At 40.9% G+C, this 18,921-nt stretch overlaps 1 protein-coding gene and 1 long non-coding RNA gene across 7 annotated transcripts in view; one reads left to right on the forward strand and one right to left on the reverse strand.

Moving 5' to 3' along the window:
• Positions 1-446: 446 nt before the first annotated feature.
• Positions 447-18,921, reverse strand: part of LOC131239795 (G-type lectin S-receptor-like serine/threonine-protein kinase B120) — a 67,019-nt gene continuing 48,544 nt past the window's right edge. The window contains exons 1-9 of one of the 6 annotated variants that reach the window (XM_058237662.1): positions 5,352-6,702; positions 3,740-4,459; positions 2,835-2,871; positions 2,668-2,804; positions 2,390-2,589; positions 1,600-1,810; positions 1,258-1,495; positions 944-1,094; positions 447-870 (exon numbers count right to left, since the gene is read on the reverse strand). In XM_058237662.1, coding sequence (XP_058093645.1) covers positions 568-870; positions 944-1,094; positions 1,258-1,495; positions 1,600-1,810; positions 2,390-2,589; positions 2,668-2,804; positions 2,835-2,871; positions 3,740-4,459; positions 5,352-6,624 — 3,270 coding nt within the window. In that variant the 5' untranslated portion in view covers positions 6,625-6,702 and the 3' untranslated portion in view covers positions 447-567. Of the gene's footprint in view, positions 871-943; positions 1,095-1,257; positions 1,496-1,599; positions 1,811-2,389; positions 2,590-2,667; positions 2,872-3,739; positions 4,460-5,351; positions 6,703-18,921 lie in introns of those variants that run through there. The other 5 variants (XM_058237661.1, XM_058237664.1, XM_058237666.1 and 2 more) reach the window with 5 other exon arrangements.
• LOC131239797 (uncharacterized) lies at positions 2,864-3,599 on the forward strand. Its single transcript, XR_009168390.1, has 2 exons — positions 2,864-3,003; positions 3,480-3,599. It is a non-coding gene; the product is annotated as an uncharacterized LOC131239797 (long non-coding RNA).

Here is an 18,921-nt window from a genome sequence, read left to right on the forward strand (position 1 = left end):
GTACTATGTTCCCTAATGTGCTGAGAATCCCAGATTCACCTCTTTTATATTTCTTTCTCATGTTGAGAGATGAAGGGACAGAGCTTGGAGGGAGATTGTTGTAGACTACATGAAGGGAGAGAGGGGAGAGGGGTCACAGGTTATATTCATAGAGCGGGTGGGTGCTATTTCTATTTAGGAAGGGGAGAGAGTGGGTGAGTACATCAGATTCAGGAAAGAATGCTGTGGACAGCTAAAATTGTCACCACTCTTCATGCAAAGCGGGTAAAACCTGAGCAGTGAGTTGGTAAGTACATAGAAATATGGAATGACCTAAACATACTCTCCTATTTTCTGAATCCTTCCAATGTCTCTTTAAGTTGTAAATTTCACAACATTCCCATGAATAATTCTGTGGGTAAAATTGTCCAAATCTACCCTTATTATATATAGTATCATTATTAATATAAGAAATGAATTGGCATAAATCAAGGCAGAAGTCATTGACTTACAGAGAGTACTAATTCATACCATGGCTAGAAAGACTCATAGCTTTTAGGAAAATAAGCTAAAATTTGCTTCTCAAAATTATCTACCTTCTACTGTGGAATTTGTCACCTCATTCTTGGAACAATTCGGCGGCCCATTAGAAGAATTTGTAGTGTGGGCACTTCTTATGTAGAAAGCAGGTTGTTTGGGTGTTGGAAGACTTGCAGTTTCACTATCAAGCATCGTGATAATGGAAGCCATGGTTGGTCGGTCTGCTGCATTTTCTTGCACGCACAAAAGCCCTACATTGATGCACTTCACAGCAGTGCATGAATTATATGTCTCGCTTAGTGATGGATCCACCAAATCCAGTGCTTTTTGTTCCATCCACAATCGCCATGCCTGAAATACTTTTCATTTAATAAAAGTGATCCTTATTAGAAGAAATGGAGGGATGATGCATCTTGACACTTACATGTCCACTTAGGCTCAAAGAGTGCTCATAGTTATAAAAGCCCGCGTTCTTCTTCCCACTGATGATTTCGAGTAGTACAATTCCAAAGCTGAAAACATCAGATTTCACAGAGAAAATCCCATCTGCAGCGTACTCAGGAGACATATATCCACTACATTGCACAATTAGACAAGAATAATTAGGCACTTTGATATGGTAGTACTCATTATTATTGCCCCCTTTTTTTTTTTTTTGGACTTCTAACAAAAACTATTGTGCTATAGCACCATAACAATAAAATTCGAGAAATGAACAGAAAGGATTGTGGTACTCACTATGTTCCAACCACTCTATTAGTATTTTCTTGAGTTTGATTTCCCCCAAAAATCCTAGCCATTCCAAAGTCTGAAATTTTGGGGTTCATCTCTTCATCCAACAGAATATTGCTAGTTTTGAAATCTCTATGTATAATTCTCAACCGAGAATCTTGATGAAGATAGACGAGGCCTCGAGAGATTCCCAAAATGATGTTGAAGCGCTTCTCCCAGTCTAACAACGTGCATCGATTTGGATCTGCCAAGTGTTTTCATTAGAAAAAGGTCTGCCATGAACAGAGTTAAGCAAATTAAGACATGAATGTGTTATGGATTATAACATTGTTGGATGTAGGAACAAACCAAAGAGAAAGAAGTCCAAGCTTTTGTTCAGCATGTACTCATAGATGAGCAGTTTTTCATCTCCCTCAATGCAATAACCCAAGAGCCTAACGAGATTTCTATGCTGAAGTTTCGCAATTAACATAACCTCATTCTTGAACTCCAATAGGCCTTGCCCAGAAAACTTTGAAAGTCTTTTCACTGCTATTTCTTCTCCCGCGGGCAGCTTACCCTAAAAGCACATACATAGGTACATAAAATAAAGATGCAAAACATTCCTAGCAATATTTCGAGAAAAAAAGAAAAAAAACAGCCACCTCAAATATTGATGTGTAGAGTTAAAGAAAATTGCAAGGGGAAATGGCTACTAAAAAAAAAACATAATCATCAAATATTTCTTCATGAAATTTCTCTCCAAGCATGCACAAATCTCGACGGTTGCCAAAACCTAGCATATATGGGGGGACATGTAAGCTGTGTCACTTGGCACCCATCTTGTAGATGACATGGTCCCAAGAAGAGGTCATTCCACCCATCATACAGACCCCAGGTTTCTATCAATTGTAGAGTTTTTTTTTTCTTAACATCCTATCTTTTTTGTTCATATGGCCCATGTAGTGAGTCTAGGGGCCTGATCTCTTGCCAAGGTGGTTGATGACTTTGATGTCCCTAGCATGCAGCAGGTTGGTGTATTGTGTATGCCTGTATAGGTGCATGTGGATTCATCAAACCTCCTTCCACTTGTCATCCAAGAGATTCTGAAACAGAACTTTCAGTTTTTATAAAATTGAGAATTAAGAAGGAAGATTACATGGTACACAGTTCCAAAACCCCCTCTTCCAAGTATATTTGATTCCGAGAAGTTGTCTGTAGCTGCTTGTATGCTTTCAAAATCTATAAGTGGTACATCAAGGCCATTGCTCTTCTTAGGTACATCTAGAAACCCATTGGCACTTGGAACGTGTGTGCCTAATTGATGCATGGGTCCATTCAGCCTGTTCTTCCGCTTTCCTGAACAAAATAATAAGAATCTTGAAAGATGTCTATAAAGCAATCACCCATCTCAGGAGAGATCATTTTCTCACTTACCTTTTACCATGTCCTTCATCTTCCACCAACAATAGATTAATGGTCTCAATGTAAGAATTCCAATGACAACAGTTACCGTGACAATTAGTGGCAATTCTGCCTTGTTATGGGATGGATGCGGCAATGCTCCCTTCTTATTGACTGACTGCGGCAATGCTCCCTTCTTGTTGGATGAATTTGTTGTTTGCATATTACCACCACCATCTAAAGGAGCAAAAAACAAGGGACATTTCATTGAGTCATTGTACTTTAGAAGAGGAACCATCCTGTAACTTTATGCTGTTCACTGCTTTCTAATCATTAATAAAACAAGTGGGATGAATGGGATGTTGGGAAGTGCGGAAGTGTGAGCCCTCAAGATCTGATGGTCTACACGATGTGGAACCTTCACGAAGCCGAAGATTAACGCTCCAGATCCAGCGGCCCGCCTATTTACTACTGGAGCAGATGGGTTGATTCACCCCTCTGATTCTACGGTATAGATGACCCCGTATTACGATCTATGGATTAGATTGTCCCAAGGACAAGCTAAATGGACAAATTACTGTATATGTTATTCCTCTCTTTTTACTCTCATTATTCCTGATGATTTTTTACGAGGGAGCCTCATCCTTTATATAGTAAAAATGGGAATTTGGATGAGACCAGAATTTATCTGGTCTTATCCCTATCTCTTCATCTAAAACCAAATTCAAATTTGAATTTAAAATAAAGGAAGAAGGTAGAAGAGGCCTAAACTCATGGGACCAATGGAATAGTGATTGCACACCAGTGGGCCCCACAGGCCTATGTCCAACATGGGACACATGTAGTATGGGCACATCCCAAGTAGGTTTTGGATCCCACTCATCTTTATCTTTCTAATTGTGATCAGATGGCCATTAGTACTTTGTACTATTCACGTTAAGTGTCGATAAGATGCTTCCTCAATATATATATATACATAAAACCTTGTTCCAGTAACATTAATTTATATAGAGATGATCAAGATTAATGATTTGGTGCATCTATAACAAATCCGTTGCAGTAACATTGGTTTACTATTATTCCTCACACAAATATGAGTACTCACCAAGCATGCACCTCATCAGTGATCCATCCCACCGGAAGTTTGCATTGCAGAAGCACCTTTTCCTTCCAACTTCTGCCTTATCAGGCAAGCACGTTGAGTTTGGCCAAGCCCAGCACTCGTTTACTGAATAACACACTGGTTCTGGTGGATCTCTCCAGCCAATTTCAATTCCCTCGTAACTTTTATGCTGTAGGTCTTGGTCATCCCAATTAAAAATGCTTGCATAAGCACTGCACCCAGTACTTGAAACTCCAATTGTGTGAAATTTCCATGGAAAATCCCCAACAGTATAACTACAACACCTCTGTGGATCAAAACAGGGTGCTCTGCCATCCTCTATGTACCTACGGCACTGACTAGAAGAGCTGCAATTCAAAGGTGGTAAGTGTTTGGAAGTTGAACAATTTAGCAAAAGAATAGTGTTGTTTTTGGTCACATAAAATGGTAGGCTACTATTCAGATGTATATCACTTCTTTTCGAACTGTTTGCCCAACAAAGATCGATGCCTTCTGGTTGGATCACCAACTTCTTACTTTCAGGGTTGAATCTGCTAATTTCATAAGAAAAGCCATCGAGTGCTTGGAAGCGAAGTTGACCGGTGTCGGTGTCACAGCGAATGCTACTATATTTTGGATCACCACAACCGGGTCCAGTGCTTAAAGGGTAAGGAATGATGTTGGTGCCGCAGTTTCCGCATTCTCTCCCAGTCCTACTAAGCTCTGTAAAATGGGGAACCACAGCCAAGTCAAGTAGGACAAAAATTGAAAATTACAATAAGATACTCAAAAATAAAAATGATTCTTAGGTTTAAACATTGAATCTAAACAAAGAATTGTCTCGAGCTTAGCAAGGTTGAATCTCATTGCAGGAGTAACCATGCCTCTCCACCGTTTGCGGGTTAGCTTGTTAGTGAAACGAGATTATCTTCACTGAGTCTACTACTTGAGCTATGTATCGGGGTGTGATGAGATCTGAATTGTACATTCAACCGGATGCATAGTGATTGATCCAAAAGAAACTAATAATTCATGAGGTCCGATCCACTACAAACGTTTGTAGAATAAGCATAACCTACAAACCGATGTGTGATGTTTTCATGATTTCTAATCTGTTCATCATGTATGCCCCCTCATATTATCCCTGGATTACAAAAATCAGGACAGTCCAAAACTCAGGTGGGGCACACCTTATAAAATCATGCCCAGAACCTCTAAAAAGACGTGGTGAATTCCTGACCTGCAGTTTCAGAATGGCCTGATTTTTAGGGTGTTCATTCATCATGCTCATCCGCTTTTTTTTTTCTTTTTTTTTCTGAATGAAATGAGTTGCATATACAAAACATGATGGGCCTACACAATCTGAAAGGCTTTTAATGATGGGCATCCACATCCCAATTGTCGACGGTTGTGTAGCTCAATCACGCAGCAAAGAGAACAAATGGATTGATTGGATGTCAAGAAAGAATCACAGCCATTTTTGTAGGTTAAGCTTGTCCTAGAAACATTTGGTAGCGGATCCTGCCTCTTCATCTCATTTACGGAAATGAATGGCTTATGCTTGGGCAGTGGCTATCGATGTGCGGTGGCCAGATTTTAACTTGCCAAAACTTACCACCAAACTCAGAAGATGTAAGCCCTAAGTATAGGTCCCACCACTCCGATCCTTCTTCTTCGTCATCATTCTCTATAATTCCCCTCAAATTGCCTTCAGACCAGTAGTAACAAGTATCACCATCACCATCGCTGCTCCTATTTTTGAAGGCATATGCACTGTAGCAGCCATGAAGTACCCAAGGCGGTCCGCATAAAGCTAACATATGTTCATTATAATCTGCAGGAGTGAGTTTCACCCTTTTCAAAAGTATGAACTCACTCAGATCACGGCATGGCACTGGAGTCCTCCTTCTGCACCCAGCTGTCCAGTCTCCAGAGCTCCAGTTGCGAGGTAATGAGGGCTCAAACCCTGGCAAGCACTTGCATGGTGGCATACCATTTTCGTTGCAGCTACTAAACATTCCGCAGCCACCACCAGAAACTCTACACTGATCCTCTCGTAAATACGTGGAAGAAATGGACGCTCCTCCACTGTATATTTCGGAATATTCAAAAATACCCTCTGGTTTCATCACCAGAAAGCTATATAAATCAATATCAGTAGGAGAGAGGATAGTAAAATAGACCTCATCTTCACTGCTGATGATTTTGTAGTTGAAAGAATTCAACGGAGGCGAACTAAATGCAGTCCCGTTCCAGAAGATGCCTCTCCAGTATAGAATGGATCTCCGCCATATGAAGAACTGATTTAGTGATTGAGGATCGATCCCAAATGTAAAGCTACCGGGTGCTGGATCCCTATCATTTCTCCACGATCTCAGCGTCCACGTTTCTCCTGTTTTCAGGTTGATTCCGACCTTCATCCCTGAGATAAGTGTATCGGACAGATGATCGAAGCTCTGCCAAATGACTCTTACTGAATTCACTTCTCTCAACACAAGATTTCCAGAATCCAACAGCTCTGCAACTGAAGAATTATTCATCACATATGAAGTGTTTGACGACCAGACTGCTTTCTTCATCCCATCCAGAACAACCAGACCTCCGCCATTTTGGATGGCAAAAACTCCCCCGAAATCTGTAAGCGGCTTCTCTCTGTTCGCGACCCAGACGAATCTGTTCGTTAATGAGTCGTTTGGGCAACACCATATCCCTACATAGCGATTTTTGGTATCCAAGGGATTGAAAAATTTGAGTTGGAAATAATTGTTGGGTGAATAAAGTATTTGTCCGTCTGTAAGTGGTTGGGTTGGAGTTATAGAGTTTGTTGAAGCTGTAGCAAGCAAGCAAATACAGGGTAGAAAGGAGAAGAAGAGAATAATACTTGTCATGGTGCAGTATCTTTGCTTCGCTATGGAAGCTGAAAGAAAACTAACGGCCCTTAAAAAGCAGCTTCAACGCCATATCGGACTCAGATTGCGTCGGTACTGTGTGCTAATGGAAAAGTTCCGTTGGCCCCATCGTGGGAAGCGGATTGGCTGGTGTACTACACACACCAGCGATATAGCTGCTGTGTTGGCGTCAATCAGTTCTGTGGATCTCATCATGAGGTATGTGTTATATCCAAACCGTCCATCCATTTGGTGAGCTCACATTAAGGATTGAGCCTAAAAATAAGACAGATCTAAAGATCAGGTGCACCACACTGCAAGAAGCAGTGCAGTGCGGGATTGAACGTCTACCATTGAAACCCTTTTGGGGTCACAGAAGTTTCGGATCAATATGATATTTGTTTTTACTCTTCATCCAGGTCTTTGTGACCTTATAAACGATGGGATGGAAAATAAACGTTATGGTGCCTTGCGAATGTTTTAAAAGTCAAAATCATTATCCCTGCTGTTATTTATGGTGTGGTCCAGTTAAGATTTGGATATGATTAATTTTTGTCTAAGCTGTAAAATGATTTCGATTTTTTGTCTCATGCTGTAAAATGATATCGAAAAATGGATGAATGGTGTGGATATAATAAATGGAAACGGATTGGATACTCCCCTGCCATAGGCCAATGGCTGGTAGTGGGTGCTTTGTGGGCCCCACCGTGATGTATGTATTTCATCCATGCCGTCTATATATTTTTTTAGATCATTTTATCATATGAGACCAAAAATGAGGTATATCCCAATCTCATGTGGACCACATTACTAGAAATAGTATTGAATGAACGTTGACCATTAAAAACTTTATGGGGGCTATAAAAGTTTTGGTTCAAGATAAACTTTGTTTTTTCCCTTCATCCGGGTCTGTATGACCTAATCAACAGATTGGATGTTGACGCAGGGAAGGACGTGAGGTCGAGCACCGCCTTCCTTAAGAGGATAACTATTCCGAATCCATGGAACTTCTCTGGACTCCTCATGGAGACTTCTCAAATCCACGAGGAAAGAAAGCAGTAAATAGAAATAAATTCTAAATCGGTTAATGAATGAATAAAAACAAGTTCACAACCCTTTAAATAGGGGTACCAAGCAATGGGAAAGAAATTAGAATCAAACTATAACTAAAACTCCTAGAATTTGCGACTTACTATTTATAGACAGTCGTGATGTCTACTATTGCGCAAGGTTTTTAGCCAAAAATAGTAAGTGTCCTATTTGGCTTCACCAAACCATTCTCCTAAATTTTCTAAGCTCTTTTCATGTTGGACGCAACTCATAAAGCCCAACGGATGAAGAGTTATAATCAAACTAAAACTTACTATTTATAGTAAAAACGAAAATAAAATAGGGAAACAACCGTCAATCTGGCTGTATTTCATAAATCCAGCTTGGGCAACCTGGCATAGCAGGGTTAGTTGGCTAAAGTAGCTCGTTTTACCCCAAAATAATATATTTTACGTCGGATAACTTATTCCGGATTGCGAGATATGCCCGATTTAAGGTCTGATGGTCTAGATCACTTCTGTCGTCGACCGGGCTTTTTCTGATCCATCTTGGCCATGTAATTGTCCGCGACCCGCTCTATATCAGTCTCCTCTACCTCAAAAGAACTCGTCATCGAGTTCTCGTCCTTTTCTGGTTCATGATACTCGGTCAGGTCCGGGACGTTGAAAGTCTGTGAGATCGCCATGTCATATGGAAGATCAACAACATAAGCATTGTCATTGATCTTTCAGATGATTGGTACCGATCTAATCTTTTTATTCTTCTGCTTGTTGTACGTTCCGGTTAGAAATCTTTCTTTGCATAGATGGACCATTACTTGGTCACCCACCTCGAACACTTTTTGTCGCTGATGCTTGTCCGCTTGCTCCTTGTACTTTTCGTTTGAGGCTTGTAGCTTGGTTTGTACCTCTGCATGAATGCCTATGATCCTGTCTATCATATGTTCTACTGCAATTCTCATGCCTGGGAGCTTGGGTAGAGGGACCAAGTCTAGTATGTGGCGAGGTACTCGTTCGTAAATAACCTGGAACGAGGATTTTCCTGTTGAGCGGTTCACCATGTCGTTGAATGCAAACTCCGCTTAATACAAGGCCAAATCCCACTACTTCGATTTTTCTCCTGAAATACATAAAGGAGGTTTCCTAACGTGCGATTCACAACCTCGGTTTGCCCATCAGTCTGTGGGTAGTCTGCACTGCCGAACTGAAGTCGTGTATTGAATCGAGTCCAAAAAGTTCGCCAAAAGTGGCTTATCAGAAGTAATAGTCTTGGGAACCTCATGTAGCCGCACAATTTCTCTAAAAAATAGATTCGCCACGTGCGTTGCATCGAGTCTTCTTACATGGAATAAAGTGCGTCATCTTGGAGAAACGATCTACTACCACGAACACTGAATCCATGCCGCGTTGTATTTGTGGGGGACCAAGCACGAAGTCCATAGATAAATCCTCCCAAAAGCTGTTAGGCATTGATAACGGGGTATAGAGGCCTGTATTATGAGATTGCCCCTTGGAGGTCTGACAAATATAGCCACGTTGGACTGCTTTTTCCACATCACGTACCAATTGCAACCAGTAATACGGTTCTTCCACAAGAGCTCGCGTCTTATCTCGCCCAAGGTGTCCACTAAGGCCACCTCCATGTATCTCTTGGATTATCTGTTCCCTTAGCGAACTGTTGGGGATGCACAGTCGATTTTCCTTGAAAAGGAACCCGTCTTGCATATGTAAGTCGCCGGGATGACCTCCTTGACATCTAACCCATGCGTCCTTGAAGTTGTCGTTGTCAGCATATATGTTTTTGAGGTGCTCGAACCTGACAACCTCATTGCTCATAGTGACTAACAAAGTTACACGGTGACTCAGTGCATCGGATACTTTGTTCTGTTACCCTGACTTATGTTTTAGCACGAATGTGAATTCGTACAAAAACGAGATCCATCTAGCATGCACACGGTTAATGTTAGCTTGGCTATTAATGAATTTGAAAGCTTGATGGTCTGTGTAAAGTATGAATTCCCTTTGAATCAAATAATGTCGCCAGTGTTGCAGTGCCTGAACCACCTCGTACAACTCGATCTCATATGTACACGACTTGTTACGTGCATCTCTAAGTTTCTCACTATAGAAAGCTACCGGCTTACCTTCTTGAGATAAAACTCCCCCAACCCTAACATATGAGGCATCACATTCAACTTTAAACAATTTGTCGAAGTTGGGAAGTATAAGAACCAGGGTCATGGATAATCTGCGCTTGATTTCAACAAAGCTCCTGTCAGCTTCATTAGTCCACTGAAACTGCCCCTTTTCATACGATCTGTGATTGGTGACATAATGGTACTGAAAATTTTTCACGAACTGACAATAGAATGTCGTCAATCCATGAAAACTTTGCACTTCGTGAATATTTATGGGAACCGACCATTCTCTGGTTACCTTCACCTTTTCCTCATATGCCCGAATGCCAGTGGATGTTATGACAAAACTCAGAAATAATAGTTTATCAATCATGAAGCCGCACTTTTTTAAATTGAGATACAATTTATTTTCAGTGAACACTTGAAGGACCTTCTTGAGATGTTCCATATGGGTGGTTTCGTCTTGACTATATATCAAAATATCATCGAAATAAACTACAACGAACCGCCCAATGAAAAGTTTCAGAACTTAGTTTATCAATCTCATGAATGTGCTAGGCGCATTCAAAAGACCGAAGGGCATGACCATCTATTCGTATAATCCTTCCTTAGTCTTAAAGGCCATTTTTCACTTATCACCCGACCATATTTGAATCGATGGTAGCCACTCCTTAGGTCCAATTTAGAGAATATTTTTGCATCCTCTAGCATGTCTTGCATATCGTCCAACTGTGGTATAGGAAACCTGTATTTTATGGTGATTTTGTTGATGGCCCGGCTGTCGACATACATACGCCAACTCTCATCTTTCTTTGGAGTTAATAGAGCTGGTACGACACATGAGCTCATGCTTTCTCGAATAAGACCCTTACGGATCAGCTCCTTCACTTGCCCCTGCAAAATCTCACGCTCATTCGGACTCATTCGATAATGAGGACGATTGGGTAAATTGGACCCGAAGACAAAGTCGATATGGTATTAGATATCCTGCATGGGGGTAAACCCATCGGGAAGGTCATCGAGCCAGATTTCTTTGAATTCATGTAATAAGGGCCTTAGTCTTTTAGGGATGATGGTAGATTCGAGTTCTTCCCCTTTTACAATTAATGCATAAGCCTGTCCTGTTTCTTTGGATTCTTCCACGAAGTCCCGTATGGTTAGGAGAAGATGACCATCTACTTTAAAAGTTTCAGGTGATCCCTTTGGATCCATAGGGGCCAATATGGTCTTCCGGCGATCATTGACGAAGATAAATATGTTATCTTGCCCTTTATGAGTGGCGTCATGGTCAGATTTTCAGGGTTGACCGAATAGTATGTGACATGCTTTCATGTCAAAAACATCTCATACTACTTCATCCTTATAATATTTCCTAATTGAAGAGGATATGGTATACCGTTCAGTTACCTCTGTTTCACTGACTTTTTTGATCCAACCGATTGTATATGGGGAGGGATGACGCTCCGTTTTCAATTGTAATTTTTCCACCATGACCTTGGAGACGATGTTCTCGCTGCTTCCACTGTCAATGATCACGTCACAAACATTTCGATTCACTGTACACCTAGTACGGAAGATGTTATGTCGCCGTGGATGCATTTCTTTTCTTGGCACATATAATAGCTGCCTCACGACGAGCGACTCGCCGCGATCTTACTGAACCCAACTTGAATCATCCGCCTTGTCCTCGGTGATATGCTCTTGTTCTTCAACATTTGGATCTTCATATGTGTTATCAGCACTACCATCATTGATGGCGAAGTTTGCCACTTTCGCTAGGGACAAGTATTTGATAAGTGACCTGGTTGGCCACAATGATAGCAGTTGTCCGGCCTTAATCGAGCATAGGGGTTCGGGATTCTACTTGGACTAGCAGCAGTCGATATGCCCCTTTGGGGTCTAGCTTGCCCGCTTCCCTTATCTCGGCTCTTAGACGTAGGAGGTTGGGTATGTGCTCTTACGGTCTCCTTCCCCTTGGGTTGTGGAGCTCCCTGGGGCGAACCTGCCACAACATCTTTGGGTAGGATAAGTCCGTGTGTTAGGACGTTCGAGTTGCACTTCCGCCCGAGTAACCAACTTGATCACATTATTCATTGTGCAGATGGACTTCATCTGGACCCAATCCTGGATCGCCATATGCAATCACTGTTGAATCGGGTGACTTGCAGCGATTCAGTCTCGACCAAATCGTTACGCGCTGCCAAGTGGTAAAATTCTTCTGCGTATTCTCTCATCGACCGACTACCCTATTGACAATTTTGGTATTGTTGGAATAATACCTGATCGTAATAACTAGGGAGGAATTGGACACGCAGTAGCTGCTTCATCCGCTGCCATGTGCGGATTGATGCTTTCATCTTCCTGGTTCGTGTAAGTTGCAGTTGTTCCCACCAAGCTGAAGCTCCGTCTTTCAACTTGTAGGCCACAAGCTTGACTTTCTTTGCTTTAGGCATGTCCATATAGTTAAAAAATTGCTCAACTTCAGAAAGTCAATCGAGAAAATCCTCAATGTGTAGTTGGTCATTGAAGTTAGGAATATCAACCCGCAACTTGAATTCTTGATTTGTTCAATCTACTCGATCGCTGCCTTATCCGGGGTGTTGAAAGATTATGTCGTTGATCTCCTCTTCATTGGAGCCCCCTTCTTCAGGAATGACCCTTGGATGCACTGCCAGTACTATCCTGCGATCAGGGCGATTACGAGTTTCAGCAATTGGCGGTGGAGGATTACCACTAGGAACACGGAGTTGCCCTAGGGTTTCCACCATGAGATCCGCTATGCGGTTGATGGAAGCCTGCAGCCCTTGCATAGCTTGCCGATTCTCTTGCTGCGCTACTTCGAAAGCTGCCGCCATTAAAGGTAAATTCCTTGGAGCACCACCCATGGGATTGTTGCCCGACCCGTCGTTAGAAGTCATCTATCCGAGAAAAAACCTCGCTCTGATACCAAATTGACGCAGGGAAGGACGTGAGGTCGAGCACCATCTTCCTCAAGAGGATAACTATTCCGAATCGACAAAACTTCTCTGGACTCCTCATAGAGACTTCTCGAATCCATGAGGAAAGATACCAGAAAATAGAAATAAATTCTAATAAATTCAAAATTGGTTACTGAATGAATAAAAAAGAGTTCACAACCCTTTAAATAGAGGCACCAAGCAATGGAAAAGAAATCAGAATCAAACTACAACTAAAACTCATAGAATTCGCGACTTACTATAAATAGTAAACTTACTATTTATAGACAGTCGTGATGTCTACTAGTGCCTAAGGTTTTCGGCCAAAAATAGTAAGTGTCCTATTTGGCTTCACCAAATCATTCTCCTAAAATTTCTAAGCTCTTTTCACGTTGGACGCAAATCCTAAAGCCCAATGGATGAAGAGTTATAATCAAACTAAAACTTACTATTTATAGTAAAAATGAAATTAAAATAGGGAAACGACTGTTGATCTGGCGGTATTTCGGAAATCCGGCTTGGGTAACCCTGCGTAGTGGGGTTGGTTGAATAAAGTAGCTCGTTTTACCCCAAAATCATATATTTTACGTCGAATAACTCATTCCGGATTGCGAGATACGCCCGATTTAAAGTCCGATTGTCTGGATCACTTCTGTCGTCGACCGGGCCTTTTCTAATCCATCTTGGTCATGTAACTGTCTGCGAACCACGCCCTACATCAGATGTCAAATAAACAATACAGTGGACCTTAGGAGGATCCAATCACTATTGTTTTCCTGTGGTGTGGTCCAACTAAGATTTATATCCTCTAGTTTTTGGGATCAAGCACTAAAATGATCTATAAAAATGGATGAAATACATACATCTGGGTGGGGTCCACAGAGCACCGTCCACCAGCCACGGGCCTGGTGTTAAGGGAAGTAGTCAATCCGTTCTCATAATAAATACATCATTTTGGGGCCACGTAACTTTGATCTCATTTGAAAACGGAGCGCGAGGAGCTTCATACCCACACCTGCTATATCACCGGTGTATGGTACACTAGCTAATCCACTCCCCCAGCATGATGCATGTTCTTTTATCCAAACCGTCCATCCATTTTTCCAATTATTTTAAGGCATGATCTAAAAAAGTTCTTTTATCCACACCGTCCATCCATTTTCCCAATTATTTTAAGGCATGATCTAAAAACTTATTAAGGCGGCAAAAGTTCTAAATCAACCTGATATTTCTATTTCTCTTTCGTTCAGGTTCACATGACCTAATCAATTGGCTGTACGACAAATAAACGTTACAGTGGGCCTTGGGAAGTTTTCAACGGTGGGCCTTCAGTCACCACTATTTCCGGTGATGTGGTCCACCTGAGATTTGGATTTCCCTCAATTCTGTGCTCACGCTCTAAAATGAGTTGAAAACGTGGACAGGCATTGATAAAACACACATCATGTGGGCCCTTGGAGCTTTTTTGGTAGTACACAGTACGGTGGGTGCAAGGTGTTCCACTATGCAGTCCCAGTTCGATCGAACGCGGATTAGCTATGGACTGGTTCAGTAGCCAATCTGGTTACTGAAGTGACGTCAACCGGTTTTGTGGGCTCCACCATAATCTATTTGTTATATCCACACCATTCATCCATTTTGAGAGACCATTTTAGGGCATGAGCCAAAGAATAAGGCAGATCTAAAGCTCAAGTCAACCCCACCGTAGAAAATAGTGGGGACAGTGATGCCCACTGTTAAAACCTTCCTAAGGCCTATCATGATGTTTATTTGAGATCCAACCTATTTATAAGTTAAAAAAGACATGGAATAATGGGAAACATAAATATCAACTTGATAGAAAATTTTTACAGCCTTCAAGAAGTTTTTAATGGTAGATGTTCAATCTCCACTGTTTTCGGTGGTGGGTCCGCTTGAGCTTTGGATCTGCTCATTCTTTGGATCATGTCCTAAAATAGTCTCTAAAAATGGATGGACTGTGTGGATACAATACGTAGATAGACCGTGGTGGGGCTCACGGAACCTAGTGACCTAACTTTAGCGGCAAGATTGCTACTGAACCAGTCAGTAGCTAATTCGTGTCCAGTCTGATCTGGCAAGGCGGTGAAACACTGACTTTGGTGAGGTGCTAACCGTGGGATGCACCTTGCTATATGTGTTGTATATCCAAGCTGTCTATCCATTTTTCTAACTCATTTTAGAGCTTGGGCCCAAAAATGAAGCGGATTCAAAACTCATGTGAGACCTTATCAACAGCTTGAATGGAAACTAAAAAAACATACGTTGGCACCTGGGAAGTTTTTGATGGGGTGCATTCAATCACCACTATTTCCTGCAGTGTGGTCCAACTGAGATTTGGATCCACTTTATTTTTGGGCATAAAATGAACTACAAAAACATATGGATGACATTTATATACACCACATACATGAAGGTGTATGCCACGGTTACAGCCTCACCGAAGAGGCTATTTGTGGCGTCTCAAAGAATCCAGGGACACAGAGTTTGGTGACCACAGTGCGTTGTCAGTCCCACTATGATATGTGTGTTTTTTCCACACAGTCCATCCATTTTTCTAGCTTATTTTAGGGCATGAGTCCAAAAAGTGTGTGAGATCAAGATCTCAAGTGGACCACACTAGAGGAAACAGTGGTAATTGAACGCCAACCATTAAAAACTTCATAGGGCCTCAAAAGCTTTGGATTAAGTTTATATTTTGTGTTTTCACTTCATCCAGGTATTTGTAACCTAATCAACAGGTATGATGGCAAATAAATATTACAGTGGGGCCTAAGAAGCTTTTAATGGTGGGTGTTCAATCATTATTATTTTCCCATCATGTGGTCCACTTGAGATTTAGATTTGCTTTATTTTCTGCCTCATGCCCTAAATTATGATCCAAAAGGAAACACAACATAGATAAAACACATTCATCGTTAGAGGGGGCACATAACACCCTCTAATAGCAGTGTCCCTTTTGGGAGTGTCAATATGCATCTTGTTTGTGAGGCCATGACAATAGGGGCAGCCTTTTTTTTTTTTTTGGGCTTGTTAGTACACGCACTGTTAGTTCACACTTCATAGTTAGCCACCCCCACTAGGGAATCGATGCCAAGACCTCAGTGTTGAAACGATGTATCCTTCATTCAGTCTACCACTTGAGCTATGGATCAGGGTGTAACAATAGGAGCAGCCTTGATGGTGAGCCAAAGGGAGAGAAGTGCAGGGACGATGCACATGGTAGAAATATATATAGTTTGTTTGGCCGGGCATGATTTACCCAGTTGTGTAATACCTTTCCCATGTGGTTGAAATGGACGGTTTGAATGTTTTGGTGTCGTTACTAGCCGATTAAACTCGATGATGTCTACGGTCGACTAGGACCGTAAACATTCTCGAGAGGTTGGAGAATTGTGAAATTCTCTAACATGAATGACCCTATGGTTGGCTTTCAACTATGGAGATTTGGGCAAGGCCCTCGATTGCAAGAGAAGGGGTTAGGCACCCTCTCATGTCTGCACTAAGTGCAGTCTCTACTTTAAGGGACATGATTATTAGGACAATATGATACCTGCAAAAAAGTTAATAATCTACCCATGTCTCTCATAACCCCATGAGAGGGCTAGACAGATAAAAGAAAATAAAAGGAATCCTACCCTTGCTTCATAGAGTCAAATGATACCAAAATAAAATAAAGATATGTAAATAGTAATAAATTGTAACATACCGGATTCTGTAACCCGAGTATAGAACTCTATTTATGAAAACCCAAGTATTTGCCTAGAGAAACATAATATATGTTTAATACGAGTCTGTGGGCATCAAAATTACGAGGGAGAAAAATAAGGATGATATTGCATCAAATATCAAATACTAGAAATCCTAGTCCACTCAGCCGAGGACTTAGTACAAACCCAAGGTCATCAAATGTTATAACAAAATTGTTGACATGAAATACACTAATAACTACTAGTTGAGTCCATAAAACTCAACCACATCTTGATGAGGCTCCTTGAAGAGCTTCTCTCCCTCCCTAGTGGGATCAATATTGGGGTCTGCTTCATAAGCTCCAAAATCTAGTGCTATTCCTATGTCATTTGTACGGTTGTGTATTCAAAGAATGAGTGGCCAGCTCGGTAAGAATTTTTCCTAAGTGGCTAGCTCAGTGAGAATTTCCTCTTAAGATTATACACTACCGCATTAGTTAAGTATAGTTTAAAGAAGAAAACATACAAAATATTTCATGATGTAATCTTATTTAAATGCATGAATGTGTGAATACACATCAGCCTAGGGATGCTCATCCAAATGGCATTTGAGTAAAACCCATGAGTGGGTTGATACCCACATGCAACCTCAAAGTGACTAGTCACCAGTGAGCGTGCTCATGTGAGGAGCTCACACAAATTTGGATGTTCGAACAATACATTGGTCTTTCCAAACAGTCGATCAAGCACCCGATAACGCCCATGTTCCATGGAATGCATGATTAACTCAACCATTATTAGTCCAATTTTAAATAGCCATTTTAAGAAAGCTGAAAGGTTATTATGGGGGGGCTCATCACCTACCATAGGCTGACAACTTAGGCATAGTATCACATACCATCATCTCGGCTCATGAGACTCCAATACTAGGATGTTTAATGGTAACCTCTTCACCTAGTGGCCAATCATACTTCAACAAGTGGAACTTACCATCGCGAGGTTATATGAAAATAATTCATCAAAGTCACATATGACAATTATTCCATCTAAGGGTACGATAAAAAGCGATAATCTCCAAAAGCAACATATGCACAAATGATCCACTAGATGGTAAGTTCACAACAAAATTCCATTTAATCCATTAAACAAAAATGACCACTAGTTCGAGAGTCCATTGTCATCACAATCAGTCAAGTTTACATTCCAATTATGGATATACATATATAAGTAAAGTTTTTCACTAATTGATGTCGCAATTCAAGCTTCATAAATAATCCACAAGTATGAGAAGATATTCATGTGCAACATGTAAGTGTTTATACAAGATAAATATTGAGCATATGATTTGAGGATCCATTCCAATAACTAACACAAGTAATTATGAAATAAAATTATCAATTATCAGTCAAATTTGAAAGGGAAATTATCACTTAAACTAACTTGAAAGTAGAAGGCCCAAGGGAAAGGGTCATCTCCTAATCCCATTGCCTGATCAAATGTTGTTAGGAGGCTGTTTTGATTTGGGGTTTACCTCACACTAATTAGTATAATTTTTCCACATTAGATACTTCTAAAACTATCATAGACTTTAAGAATGAGATTCATAGATTAATACATTTGCTTACTTATAGAGCTGACTTGGTGTAATTCGACCTAGCCACGAACATAATCCAATGTCCTCGATCAGATGGGAAGTCGAAACCAATAAGATTCTGCAGCTACAGTTGGGATATTGGTAGAAATATACATTTTCTTGAGTAGATTAAATATTACCTTGTTGTACTAGATTCGATTCACCACAGCCGAACTGGAATGTATGCAAACCTGATTAGATATGGACTAAACTTAGTTATCATCAAGTCAAACTCAGTGGCATTTAAACCTGAAACGCAAAGGGTTTTATCTAGTCAGTCCTAAATTCGAGTTGACTCAACTGATGTAACTTGGTTGAGACCATTTCTTGGCAAAATGGAGCTTAATTAGTAGATAGAACTTGGATCAACAGTTGTTGATAATCCACGAGCTGAATTAAGCTCTCAAAACCAATAGAAACTTGGAGGCTATTTAGACAACTACTATAGTTGTCGGGAATGAATTAACTCAACTCGAAGCAACACTTGAATTCGAATCGATTCGAATGATGGGGCACTAATTCCAAATCGAAGCTCACAACCATTCTAACTTGACTTGCGTGAAGGAGGGTATTGTTCAGAAACAACTCGGTAGTTCAGTGATTGAACTCAGGTAGATGGCTTCACTAGTGACTGCATCCTGGTCAGGATTTTGGCTCAGTGGGGTATTTCTAAGTCGAGGTTCGAACTAGGAGCTCCAAAATGCTATCTATAGGGTCTTTAGGTATCTTAAAAAGAACTTAAAATCTTAATATAGATTGGAATCTTGGGTCAAAGGATTCCAAGTCTATTGGTGGTTTCATATTCACCGTAGC

Source organism: Magnolia sinica, chromosome 3, assembly GCF_029962835.1.
Source record: "Magnolia sinica isolate HGM2019 chromosome 3, MsV1, whole genome shotgun sequence".
Lineage (NCBI taxonomy): Eukaryota > Viridiplantae > Streptophyta > Magnoliopsida > Magnoliales > Magnoliaceae > Magnolia > Magnolia sinica.